The sequence below is a fragment of the Equus asinus genome, chromosome 8 (genome assembly GCF_041296235.1).
Source record: "Equus asinus isolate D_3611 breed Donkey chromosome 8, EquAss-T2T_v2, whole genome shotgun sequence".
Taxonomy (NCBI): Eukaryota; Metazoa; Chordata; class Mammalia; order Perissodactyla; family Equidae; genus Equus; species Equus asinus.
Window position 1 is genome coordinate 72,150,588 of NC_091797.1, and position 14,050 is coordinate 72,164,637.

The window sequence follows — 14,050 nt, forward strand, 5'->3', positions numbered from 1 at the left end:
CCTGATGAGGAAATGCAGATGCAAAAAGAGGTTATTTCCTTGTCCTATAGGTAGTGAGTGGTCAAGCCAGTGTTTGAGTCCAGGTATGTCTTAGTCTGTAGTGTAACTGCTGCGCCAAGATGGGCATTCTGTGATCTGAAGGCCCAGGTGTGAGGCTTTGGCTTGGGGGCCGGGGATGGGGAAGGGACACACACCACAGTGAAGACACCACACTAGGAGCACAGTGTTCCATCTTTAAAGACCAGGCCACGTGACCGAAGGGCGGTGTGAGTGTTTGTTTTGCCCCTGAGTGTACCCACTGCTCTTCCTAACTATCTTATCCCAGCCTCACAACAGTTTACGTCCTGTAATTGTCCCTGTTTTACAGGAAACAGAGACTTAGAGGGTTTGACCTGCCCAGGGCCACAGCCAGTCAGCCAGGGCTCTGGGTTTGGACCCAGGCAGTGTGACTTAAAAGTTAGTGCGCTCCAGAAGATGAGAGATGAGTAATTAATATTTCTTAAAAGAATGAATGGTCCTCTAGAAGTTTTCTAGAATGCATGGCAGAATATGCACTCTTGATGCGTAATTAAATGTGGCCATAAAAAGAATGCTCTGTTCTACAAGGTAACTGGTCTGATCTCTTTAAATACAGCATTGCAATGAAAAAAAGACAAGGATATTAGAGAAACTTGGCAACCAAATGCAATCTGTGCTTCGTGGTTGGATCCCCAATTTTTTTAAGCCATTTTTTGGGGACAGTTGAGATGATTTGATTATAGACCACGTTAGATAAAATTGCACTGATGTTAAGTTTCCTAAGTGTGATAATGGATTGTGGTCATGAGAAGAATGGCCTTATTTTTAGGGCATTCATGATGAAATCTTTAGGGTGAAAAATGATGCCACTTACTTTTAAATAGTTCAGTCTAAAAGAGTATTTCGTGTGTATATATATATAAAGAAAAAGAACTGTGATCTAAGTGAAGGGTGTAGAATGTATGTTGTACTATTCTGTCAGCTTGTCTATAAGTTTAAGATTTTTTAAATGAAAAGTTAGGGAGATGTCCAGCAACTGATGGGTAGAGCAGGTGTAGCCCTTCATCGGCAGTAAAAAGAAGGCAGCGCTGATGCGTGCTCCACCGTGGATGAACCTTGAAAACGTCGTGCCGAGTGAAGGATGCCAGGCACGAAAGACCACGTATTATATGATTTCACTTACGTGACGTGTCCAGAGCAGGGAGACTCATGAAGACCGGAAGACCAGTGGTCACCAGGGGTCGGGAGGGGGGGAATGGGAGTGACTGGAGGGAGCAGGATTCCTGTTGGTGTGATGAGAATGTGGACTTGCCCAGTGCTGATGATCGTACAGCTATGAATAGACTAAAAACCACTGAGTTGTACATTTCAAAAGGGTGAATTTTTTAGTATGTATATGAATTTTATCTCAGTGAAAACACATTTAGAAGGAGAACGTTAGTACCCTTATGCCAGGGTGCTGGCAGGTCTCTGAAGGGGATTTCGAGGTGGTCCCTCCAGGGTTGCTGGCTGCCGGCTGGAGGGAGGCGTGGCTCTGAGCCTGAAGCCTGCCAGAGCTGTTCTTCAGGACGGGTTAGTCGACTCCTAGCCCTTCTCATTTTAAGTAAATCTACTTGTATTTTTACGGTACTTTTTATGCTTCTCTGTTCTCATCTCCGCCTCCAATGTGAGGTCTTTAGGAAACACTCTGAGTGAGAGATAGATGAGGTCAGGCTGTGCAGTTTTGAGGAGGAGGCCTGGGCTGACTTTTGAAAGAAGATGATTAAGTAGCTGAAAATTCCAAGGGTGATCTATTTTGATGTAAATCCTGTCAGCCCCGTATTTTCCCCCAGTGTTTAACCTTTTTCAAAGGTAACAGTCATTCTTTATGGATGGAGTGCGTATTTGAAATAGTGAACTGAAAGAAAAAAAAACTTACTTTACAGATAAAGGAACCAAACAATACATTTTTTTTTTCTAGAGGAGAAAAACTTGCACTCGTGTGCATTTTAAGGAATTTTTCCGAATCAGCCAACTATTTGACTCTCTGTGCACAATTCTGCTCTTTTTCACTGTTCTCCTGTGTATTGACTGCAGGGTGTCTTGACCAGTCACGTGAAGAGCCTGTTTGCCCTTGGCTGCCTCGGGCACCAGGCAGCTGTGCAGATGGTGATGTAATGTGTCTGGTACGCCAGGATGGCTGCGCCCGCCGCCAGGGCCTGAAGGCATGTGATCTGCAGTTGACGCGAGCCAGCTTCCCATTTGTTACACAGAATCACTGGTCTGTGGTTATTTAGGGCCTTAGTAATAGGCTTAGGTTTTTGAAGTGATTTTGGTGAATTACTCTTGGGAGTTCAAACAAGTTGACTGCCAAGTTTACCCAGGATGCTGTGTGCAGTGCCACTGCCGATAATGGAACGGCCCCGAGATAGTTCACTTAATAGGCAAATTATGTCTGTGTTAATTTTAGGTATCATATTCACTGGCCCTCTTCCCTTTAAGCTTGCCTCCATCCCCCAAGTACTCATTTTTATATCTTTAGTTATATTTTCTCTGTAACCATTCCTCTGCTCACAATTTTTCTTGCTTCTGGTCCGTCTACAGGATACCGTGTATATGTCCAGTTTAGTGGTTTAAATGCATCGTGTCCCCATGAAGAACTGTCTGTCTCAGAAATACCTGAAATTCTCAGGAGAGGTTGTTTATTCGGTAGTCATGCCAGCATTTGGTCTGGGGCCTCTGTTCAGTAGGTAGGAGACAAGTTGAAGCTCCCCTCAGAACATGTGGTTTATTTAAAACTCAGATTTTTAGTTCAAGGTGGTGGTTACCATATAATTACTTCAGGCATATTACTTGCCAACACAGTAGCCATGTTTAATCATTTTGGATTAAAACATAATTTTTTTTGAGGAGCACAGGATTTTGATTGTGTATTTTACAGTTGTACTTTAATCTTAAAAAATAGATTAAAATGTCATATCAGGTAACGTGAGCGCTGAAAGGATGCTTTTTATATCGCGTAATTCGTTGTTTTGGCCCCATTGAAAACTTCCTTTGTCCTTTAGTGGAGGAGATTGCCCTGTGGATCAGAATTCAGATCTGTCACTGGCACGGAAATTGTTCAGCCTTCTCATAATCTGTAACTTAAGGACGAGACAGCAGAAGTTCCTAAGACAGCAAGACTAGGCAGTCTTTGTATGCGACCCAGCATCAGCCTTTAGAGTAAGTTTGTTTAAAAATTTATGAAATGAAACTGGCCAGAAATGGCTCTGGCTAGTATAGCGCCCACTCGCAGTGTCCATGTGATGTGCAGATCCAGGTGGGAATGGGAGTGATGGGGCGCCCGGCCCCACATCACTGTCGCCGACACGATGGACTCCATTTAAGTGGTTTTGTGCAGAGTGTACACCTAGAAATTGCTTGTGTTTGTCTAAGTTCGGGAAAGTAGTGAGTTTCGAGCCTTCCAGGAACCTCTATCCTTATCAGAATTTCTCCTGGTTGCATCGATAGCCTTCCTAATCTAAAAATAGCTTGTGGTTTTAGCTTCTGTCTGTAGATTCCTCTTTGCTTCAGATTTATCAAGGCGTGGAACTATGTAGCTGTGAATAGAAATCCCTTGGGAAGTTGTTTAAAATGCATACTCCTGGGCCCCAGCTCCAGAGATGATGAGTAGGTAGGTCTGGAATGTGGGTCCTGTGAATCTTTATTTTTAGGGAGCATTCCAGGTGTTCCAAAGCAGGTGGCTCACAGATGGTCCTTGAGAAACTCTCTGAGATGTGTTGGATTTAAGCATAATTAAGAGAAACACTACCTGGAATCTGTAATAATTAAAAGTGTAGGACAGTTTTTTCATCAGGGGACCCTTGAATGTATCTGTAAACTGCATTTTGATTGTGCTGCATTTCTTAAAGACTGTGATGATAATAGTAATTGTATAAAAAAATGTATCATATATATGAAAACATGGCATAAATTTTTCATCCTTGAAGATGACCACACGTTTCTAAGTCTTTCCCTCCCTCTTATTTTAGGTCAAAGATCGAGGTCCAGAAGCCACAAGGAGGTTTTTTAATTGGTTTTACTGGAGCATCAATCTGGGAGCGATCGTCTCGCTCGGAGGCATTGCCTACATTCAGCAGAACGTGGGCTTTGTGAGCGGCTACCTCATCCCCACTGTCTGCATCGGCATCTCTTTTGTGGTCTTCCTCTGTGCCCAGGGCTTTTTCATCACCAAGCCCCCCGATGGCAGCGCCTTTACTGATGTGTTCAAGATACTGGCCTATTCGTGCCGCCCCCGGAAGCGAGTTGGAGAATGCGGCCATAGTGGGTGAGTGCTGAATTCTTATCACAGGCTCCATTTGATAGGACTTGCTCGTCGCTATAAATGAAGTTCTAGCCCGTGTCTGTCGTGTGGCTTATTATGTGCAGCGCTCTGGGCTGAGTGGTTTACGTGTCTCACCCTTTAACCTCACGTTGGCTCAAGGAGGCGGGTGGAGGTTGTCGTCTCCATCATAAGGACAGACCAGTGGCCTGAATTGCAGCTGGTGCTTTTCATCTTTAACCTGCACTTGACCTTCCTCGCACCGCTGGCACGGATGGAAGCCCCAACCCCTTGGTTATAGAAAGATGATGAAGAGAAGTTTGCAGAGGGCACAGAGGAGACACTATACATACTCTATACATTTCCTTTTTATTTTAAACAGCTGTGGAATTTATTTGAATGAAAAACCAAGCAGTTGCTTACTTTGTAAGTACCTCTCCGTGCTCTTCTACAGTAAGCTGCTGCTTCTCGCTTCTGGGTCAGCGATGGAGGGGTCAGCAGGGGCCCTGGTATGCAGTGGTCACTTCAGCTGCTCTTTGACAGAGGGTGTAGTAGCAGAATTTTGAGATGCAGGTAGGGTAACTCCATCATCCAAATTGGTGCAGGACTTGCCCTGTTTTAGCAGTGTCAGTCCCACGAACTGTGGTTTTCAAGCTGAAACCCCCACCTCCTCGGGGAGTCCCACAGTCCTGGGCAGACCGTGACACACAGTTGGTTACCCCAGGTGCAGGTTAGTAAAGAAAAGTCCAGAACTTAGCCCAAGAAGGGACCTCGGAGGCTTTTTGTTCTTTATTGAAGTATGATTTACATGTAGTAAAATGCATCTCTTTTAGCTGTGCAGTTCTGGGATTAAGCACCGTGAAGTCAGGGTACAGAATATGTTCATCACCCCAGAAAAGCCCTTGGGATCCTTAGTAGTCAACCTGCTCAGGGAATATTTTTATCGGGGTCCGCATTCTCGATGGACGGTTAGTCCCTGAGCCGGAGGTTGGCTACTCGGCCATGCGGAGCTGCCTGCCTCTCAGTCCAGCACGCTCGTTGTTGGATGGCACCAGTTGCTGGAATGTTCTTCTGCAGGCCAGCCCCTACATGGGCCTCCTCGTGACTTCTCTGCACGTGTCTTATTTATGTCCTTGGAACCGTGATGAATGTCTAATGTTCCTTCCTTGTAGATTTACAGCTGTACCAAAACAGTACTCATGGCCCTGCTCCTTTGCTCCGGGTTAAATGTCTGGTTTCTCAGCTGTCCCTGCGTGGGGTTCCTGCAAATCTCCTAACTGTCCTGGTTGACCTGGACATTCTGATGGGTCACTGTGGCATTCAGCCTCAGAATTCCAAACTCCATGTGGTGAGACCACACTAAAGGCTTCTTAAAAATTAGATCAGCACAGCCTCAGCAGCAGGCGCGAGTGCTTTCCCCGGCCTTATTCTAGTTAGGAAAAGCAGGGTTTCACATTCTGGAGGTTTATTCTGTGGATAGAATACCCATTAGCAAAATACATCCTTTTGAAGGAACAGCCCTTAAAGTTTCAGCATGTCTGTGTGAGTGGTACCCGGTAGACATTTCTGCAAGAAGTGCCATTGCATTGTGGACATTTGGGGGTTTTAATGCACAAAGGGCAAGGTGAGGACGGTTTGGGCTTCCATATACTGAGGACTCTGATTTCCTTTTAGGTTTGTTTTTGGAGGTCTTCTTTGGCACAATTAAGGAAAAAGCGACTAGCTTGGAGAAAAGTCAGTGGTCTAGAGAATTCTCAAACTGTGCTCTCCTTATGCACAAGGTCCAGGCTTTGTGACTTTGGGCAGGTTAGTGACCTTGCCAAACGTGTGTTTCCTTTTGGACAGTGGAGAGGGACTCGCCCCATAGGATCATCGTGAGGCCTCAGTGAGCTGTGTGCGATGTTCTTAGCAGGACGCCTGGCCCAGGGTTAACACCTGGTCGATGGTAACTTGTTGATGAGGATGCTTTCACAGAAGGTCGGCTCCAGAAGCCCAAGGAAGCCCAGCATTATCCAGCATTTTCCTTATTTCTGGCATTCATTTCGTCTGGCGACTGCCTGTTTCTTTTTGGTCTAGGTTGATCTCTGTTTTGAAGATGATTTAGTGCTGATTTTTTTTTAATTAATTTTTTTTTTTTTGAGGAAGATTAGCCCTGCACTAACTACTGCCAATCCTCCTCTTTTTGCTGAGGAAGACTGGCCCTGAGCTAACATCCGTGCCCATCTTCCTCTACTTTATACACGGGACGTCTGCCACAGCATGGCTTTTGCCAGGCAGTGCCAAGTCCACACCCAGGATCCGAACCGGCGAGCCCCTGGCCACCAAGAAGCGGAACATGCAAACTTAACTGCTCTGCCACCAGGCCAGCCCCTAATGTTGATTTTAAATGAGGAATCCATGAATATCTGTTCAGTTCCTCAGACCAGAGTGGAAATAGTTTTAACCCTTTTTTGAGACATAGACCTCTGAGCTGAGAATCTGAGAACCAGTGGCCCTCCTTCTGGGACAATGCACATAGCTGTGCATCCAGCCCCTGCAGACAGTCCTGGGGAGCACAGGCCTCCTGAAGCTGGGGCGCTGCGGCTTTCTGGGTTCTGTCTGTGTTCTGTGTCACTGTGGCCGTGGCTCCATGTTAAACCCTTGTATGTTGCAAAATAATATACTAACCATATATGTGGATTAGGTCAAGTTTTACGTGCATATTGACTTAGCAGTTTTAAAATATTTTAAAGATACAAAATAAAAGTAATATAACCAGTAACCTGTGTGAATGATTCTGTGTGTCAAAATGGATTTGTTATTTGACATTTAAATGTTTTTAGAAAAACACATGTAGTATGATATAGTAAACCACTGATAGTGTCTATGTTAGGTACACAAGGACTTTTAATTTTTGGCCAAAATAATAATAATAATTGGAGAAGCTATAAATGTTTTCAAATGAACATATGAATATCTTTGGAACTTAGAGGTCCACTCTGAGTGTGTTTTTTCTGATTTTTTTCCCCAGTAGACTAAGCTACATAAGGACAGGAAACGTATCTTTTTACGTTTATTTTTTTGTCCCCAGCACCCAGTTAGAATGGAACTGGGCGTATATTCGGTGCTCAGTCAACATTTGCTGAATTGAATGTAGTTTACCTCCAAAATTTGGCTAAAATGTTGTTACAGTTTTCAGTTTTTCCCCTGCTCTGAAAGTTCAAATTAAAAATGTTAATATTATAAGACAAAAACGATGTAAAATAGTGACAACTCAGTTAAGTGGGATAGGAGTTTATAAACTAGAAAGCAGACAATTGCCATTTATATCTGAGTCCCAGAATTGGAAGCAATCTTAGTGGTAATTATCTGCTGATATTTCTGGCTTTCGAGAATAGTGTGCAATTAAAACAATTTTTTTTCTTTCTATTTTACCCCTAAGAACCTTAGAACATGTTTCTCTGTCAGAATGTTTTGAGCTAGGAAAGATCTTGGAGCTATCTGCTGAGACCTGTTCATTTTACAAATAATGAAACAGGCCCTGAGTAAGCAAGTGAGCGAAGCTGCCGATACAAGAGCCAGGACCCAGAGGCCTGCCTTCTTGACCATGACCAACAGACCTGAGAGAGGGCGATGCCTTTGAATCGGGAGCAGAGCGCAGGTGGTGTCCTGCCTTGGGCAGGGCCTCAGTCTGCAGCCAGGACTGCCTGGGTTCGAGTCCGGCCCCAGCTCTCTGGCTTTGTTGCCTTGGGCATGTTCCTTACCTCTCTGTGCCCTGGCCTCCCTCTTTGTGCAGTGGGGCTGGCAGGAATATCCTGGTGCCTCCTAGAGTTGTGGTCAGGGTTGACGAGTGAGCACTTAGGCAGGAGCATGGTGCACACTGAGCACCTGATGTCACCTGCGACCAGGTAACCTGGTTGTTATCGTCATCACGAGCATTGTCCCTCCCCTCTCAGCTTTCCCCACCAGAACAGAGCCCGTCCTGCAGTTTACATAAACCGTTACCGTTTTATTAACAGTGTTGGTATTAGTTGTCAAGTCTTGACATTTGGTAAATTACCTAGTTAAAAATCCAGACAATGCAGCACCATTTTTTCTCAAATACTAGTGCAGTGATGTAGCTGACGATGTTGAGGTCAGCTCCAGATGAAACTGCAGGCTTTGCTCAACACGGGGGGTTGTTGACCAGTGTGACCACAGCCGGGGGTGAGGTCAGCCCAATTCAGACTGTGATCATACTGCACCTCTCAGCCTCGTTAAAATGACAGGGGCCCCGATTGCACCTTGACTAGACAGTCCTTTTGTCAGTGTTTCAGTAGATTTTGCAATGTGTAGGAATAATCTTAGTAGCTATGTTTGGTGTGTACAATTAGTAACTAATAGAAAGAAGTTAGAGCAAATTCAAGACAGCAAGCTGGTTTCCTACCTCCAAACTTAATATGTTACCAGATAATTGATTTCTGGGGGTGGAAGAAAACTAATTCCTTCATTTTATTTCCCAAAGTGAAGGCATTGGAGTCTTTCAGCAATCTTCTAAACAAAGTCTGTTTGATTCATGTAAGATGTCTCGTGGAGGGCCATTTACAGAAGATAAAGTGGAAGATGTGAAAGCTCTTGTCAAGATTATCCCTGTTTTCTTGGCTTTGATTCCTTACTGGACAGTGTATTTTCAAGTGAGTGGTGACAACCAGGTTTACTTTCCTTTCTCTCCCATGGAATGTCCCCCGGCACTGGTTAGGGCCATCACTAGAGTACAAGGGTTTCATGATTTCCATGAGTCTAGGATCTTGGAATCTTGTTTCTAGTTAAGGACTCATTTTTGCTGATTTAAATATTTTGAAAACCTTTTCAAAAAAGAAGCTGAGAACAGATATGCTTCTGCTTTTCCAAGCCCTCCTTTTATTTTGATTTCTTGTTTGGATAACTTACTTTTTTTTCAAAGTTGGTCTCCAGACGCCTTTTGTGATGACCACGTAATGGACTTGTCTCTTTCACACCTGAGCCCTTGGTGTCTCAGCACAGGGTGGGCAGGGGCGGGCGGCACGCGGGACGTGGCTGAGGGGCAGAGCTGTTCACGTGTAACGACTCTGCTTTTTACACCCAGATGCAGACAACGTATGTTTTACAGAGTCTTCATTTGAAGATTCCGGAAATTTCCAATATTACAACCACTCCTCATACGGTGAGAACTGACATGATCTGGAAATTGTCACTTGGGGCTTATGTGACAAATAGATTCCTTCTGCCAGTCGTAGATACTTTATAAATGTTAGCTTGAACTTAAAGCATTCTTATTGAAATGGAGTTTTTACTTATCTTGGAGATTTTTTCCATTGGTTATGTTATTTACTAGATCCGTGTCAATTAAACATTAGTTAATATTTTCACCTGATTCTTCCCCCACCTTAAATCGCAGAAAAAGAAATGCAAATCCATTTAGAAATGAAAGTGTTTCCTCAGTTCCAGTGTCTTGAAGCTGAGACTTTTTCCCTAGGAGGTTATACTTTGTAGAAATGAACTGTTCTTGAAATAAGGTTTTCCCATTTGGACATTAGTTATATAATAAATAACTACTCACATTGCAGGAAAATAAACACGTGGCCTGTGATTTTCCAATTCTAGTTTCCGGCAGCCTGGCTGACCATGTTCGATGCAGTGCTCATCCTCCTGTTAATTCCCTTAAAGGATAAGCTGGTTGATCCCATTTTGAGAAGAAATGGCTTGCTCCCATCATCCTTAAAAAGGATCGCTGTTGGGATGTTCTTTGTGATGTGTTCTGCCTTCGCTGCCGGTAAGATGCCGTTTCGGCCTCATTTCTGCTGACGTCGGGGTGGTGAGTGGCTCAGAGTCTAGTGGTCGACCCTGATGGTGCTCCCCCTTACTCAGGAAGCGCATGGACTTGAGAAGAGAACGTATGTGGACTGTTTTAAACCTGAGTGCTGTTCATTTTCTAGTTTTTCGTTACATGAAGTTTAAGGTTTTCTTCCTAAGGGTTGTTGTTTTTCTTCTAGAACTAAAACCAGTGAAGTGCCTTGGAAGGGATTTGTGCATTGAATCAAGGGGTGCGTCCTCTCCCTGTGGATCCAGACCGTAGACAGCTGTTGAGTGCTGATGGATGGGTTTCTATAAGTTGAGGTGTTACATGATTAAAAATGTGCATTCACCTTAGCTTAATAGGGTCCAGTCTGCCCCTGAACTCTTTGCACATTTATGTAAAATTTCACGTGCATTTTCCTGGGGAGAAAGGTTTTATGAAATAGGTTCATGACCAGCCCCCATCTCCTAGAAAAAAGAATGTGGTTAAGAACTAATGCCTGAGTATTCCAACACGAGCGAGGGGAATTAGCCTTTTGGGGGCTCCGTGCCCTTTTCATAGTTCTTAAATTCTGAAATATAAGTTGAAAGAGCTTGTGATAAAGCTGAGGTGTCACTGACTCACCCTCCTTTCGGGTTCTTCCTTCCTTAATATTTGAAAATTGTTGAACTGTAAAATAGCTTAGTTAGCTAACAAGAAAAGCTGCTATTCCTGAGTCAACTGTGTATCGTCTCGTGTTAGGAGGAATTTGACGTTAAGCGCTGCTGAGACGGAGTGCAGTAGTCTCCAGCAACGCTCCATAGCAGCCTTTGTCTGCTGTTGCCAAGCGAACATATTGATGCAGCACTTGATAGAGCTGAAGAAGTGAGTCCCTAGGTGTAAGCATCCATATTCCAGGGACTGGACAGCTCATGGACTGTGACGTTTTGTCTTTTTTTTTTTTTTTTAAAGGTTGTGTTATTTTTTTTTTTAAGATTTTATTTTTCCTTTTCCTACCAAAGCCCCCTGGTACATAGTTGCATATTTTTAGTTATAGGTTCTTCCAGCTGTGGCATGTGGGACGCTGCCTCAGCGTGGCTTGATGAGTGGTGCCATGTCCGCACCCAGGATTCCAACCGGCGAAACCCTGGGCCTCCAAAGCGGAGCACGTGAACTTAACCACTCAGCCATGGGGCTGGCCCCAATGACGTTTTCTCTTGATCAGATAGCTAAAGTGAGGCTGTGTCTGAATGAAGTTCTCATGGTGTGCTTTCCCTGTAACTCCGTTTCTCTTCCAGTCCTGTGGCACGTGAGGGAATAAGCAGGGCAAGTAAGAACTCAGTTACCACAGGATCTAATTGCAGGTTTCGTTAAGTGGAGTCAGCGGGCAGCAGGGCTGCCTGCAGGAACTGTCGTGGCATTGGGGATGTGTCTGTCTGTCTTGCCTCCTCTGAGCACCTGCCATGGGCTTAGCTTTGGCCTCAGCAACTCGTCTCGTTTCCAGGATTGAGGAGCCAGCCCTCTGTGCGCTGTGACCATGCTGTCACATGCCACGGAAGAGAGTCCTTGATCTCTCCCTGTGGGAAAGGAGATGTCCTTGGTCTCCCAGCACTTCCTAGTGGAATCCTGGGTTTTGGCTCCTTGAATACCATCTTCCTTGCAATTTCCTTAATAGCCGATGGCTCATGTGGGCTGCCCTGAGAAGCACGGGGGCATTCCGGTGGTTCTGTAGGTGTTTGTGCAGGAGCAGCTGGCAGACAAGTGGCTGTTGAGGATACCCAGTCGGGCACGGCAGTTCCAGCTTTTAAAAGTGCCTCCCACATGCACGGTGGCTGCTCCAGTGCTGAGCAGTCAGGCTGCCTTTGAGTGGCTGCTGGCGCCTGGGGGCCCGGGTGCCTTGAGCAGTGAGCCTGCACAGTCTGAGGTTCAGCATCTCACTGTTCCCCAGAAAGGGAGACTGCCTGCTCTGCCTGCCTCCTTAAAAAGGCTTGCTTTGCTCAGTGGCCAGATATTGACAAGGAGCTTAGCTGTCACTGGTTGAAAGAGTTTAAATATCTCGTAACTTGACCTAAGCACAGTTTATTAAATTTAATCTAAACAGTGACCCAGGTTTCATGTAGTTTCACTTCCAGCTCTAGTGATGATTATTTAATTGGAACATTAATAAGCTTTAAGTAGAGACCTGAGACCATTATAGGAAACCAAAATTTTAATAGAAAAGAAACTTTTGCCTTGAACTTACTGCATTCATTAATAGTAAGTTTGCCGTTTAGCTGACTGCGTTCACCCCTGATAAGTCAGCATCCTCCATTTAGTGCCGTGCCTGCCGTAATAACTCCTTCAGACTGTCTCAGATGAGAATCAGGCGGGGGCAAGGGTTTCTCCACGTCTGCTTAAGAAAAAAAGAAGTAAGTTAATTTGTCAGATTTCTTTCTCCCCTTAAAAAATTGTGTGTGTTAAATCAGTAGCGTAATAGACACCGGAGAAAAAGAAACCTTAGAAACATAAAGAAGAAAATAAAAGTCAACTAATGCCCCCAGAGCTGTTCACTCCTGGGGTGGTATCTGTCCAGTCTTGTTTGTGGTTCTGTATGCGCACAGATGTACACCTTCTGTGGTTTTGCAAAAATGAAATCCTATTATGTAAGCTGATTTAAGCCTGGTTAAGAAAAAGTGTAAGAAAACCATAAAAGTATAATAAAAGCTGTGCATCTTAAGTATAAGGAGGTAAAAAACCCAAGTACAGATGAGCCTGCGCACACACATGTACAGTTAAGCACTCCTAGTTCCATCACTTGAGTAATCTGCTATTGCAGTTCCGCAGATGCGCAGGAAGAACTATATGCAATGTGTGATAAGTATGTATTTATACTTCCTTGTCTCCTGCATTTTAAAAAAACCTCATGTATCACAAATATCATTCCACGTCAGACATTCATCTGAATCCTTTGTTGCTGAGTATTTAGTTTTAGTTTTTCACTATTATAGTAATCACTGCAGTGAAATTTCTTTACTTCTCAAATCCCTGGATGTGTAATCATTACATCCTTTTAAGGCTTTTGATGAATTTGATAGAATTATTCTCCAGAAAGACAGTAACTCCCACCTCTCGTCCTGGGCTGATGGTACGGAGCATCCTCCTTAGCGGTCTGCTCCTCACACTTGGGCGTCGTGGGTGCTCTGCTCTCACAGTGGTTTCCAGGCAGGAGTCCACGCACGGGCTCCAGGGCCTGGAGAGCATCTGAAACGGAGGCAGAATCATCTGAGGACCTTTCTGGGTCATAGCTTTCCTTAGAAAAAAGCTAAGGACCACTGGTCTACAGCACTTTCTAAAAACGATTATTACACAGTCAATCCATGGTCATTAGAAACATGGAGATAAAAGTCGGGGAGACCTAAGTGCATCCGTCATCCCACCGTCCCACAATGACCACTACAACTATGTTTAAGTCCTGGAATGTTTTCTGTTACGGCTAAATGACTTTTTTTTTGAGACCAGTGAAATAAACTCTTCACACAGTTTATAACCTACTATTTTTGTGTACTAGGTACATACCATTTTTCCATGTCAGTAGTTATAATTCTCCTGTTAAATATGATGGTTAGTTCCGGTCTGTCCTTACTGCAGACAGTGCTCTGTGCACCTTGCACATCCGTTTGTGTGCACGTGCTCATTGCCTCCTTGGCTGGAGCACTCGGCGTGGGAGAGCAGAGCAGAGAGTGCGATGTGCACAAAGGCTGATCTGACAGCATCTTTCCTTCCTCTGCGTTCATCTTCTCCTATCTGAAGGGTTACAGCCTGGTTTGTCTTTGCTGTAACGTATATTATTAGTGATGTTTAAGATATTTTTCCCCAGATTTATCAGTCATTACATTCTGTGTGCAGATCATGTGTTATGCCCCATTTTCTAGTGGGTTTTTCTTATTATTGATATGTAATCAATTGTTACTATTCAGAAT

General features: G+C 44.3%; 1 protein-coding gene across 1 annotated transcript in view; it reads left to right on the plus strand.

The window, feature by feature from the left end:
• Nucleotides 1-14,050, plus strand: part of SLC15A4 (solute carrier family 15 member 4) — a 28,357-nt gene that overhangs the window by 2,050 nt on the left and 12,257 nt on the right. Inside the window, exons 2-5 of the mRNA XM_014858031.3 lie at nucleotides 4,029-4,324; nucleotides 8,802-8,970; nucleotides 9,402-9,479; nucleotides 9,920-10,088. Of these exons, the coding sequence (XP_014713517.2) occupies nucleotides 4,029-4,324; nucleotides 8,802-8,970; nucleotides 9,402-9,479; nucleotides 9,920-10,088 (712 nt within the window). The remainder of the gene's footprint in view (nucleotides 1-4,028; nucleotides 4,325-8,801; nucleotides 8,971-9,401; nucleotides 9,480-9,919; nucleotides 10,089-14,050) is intronic.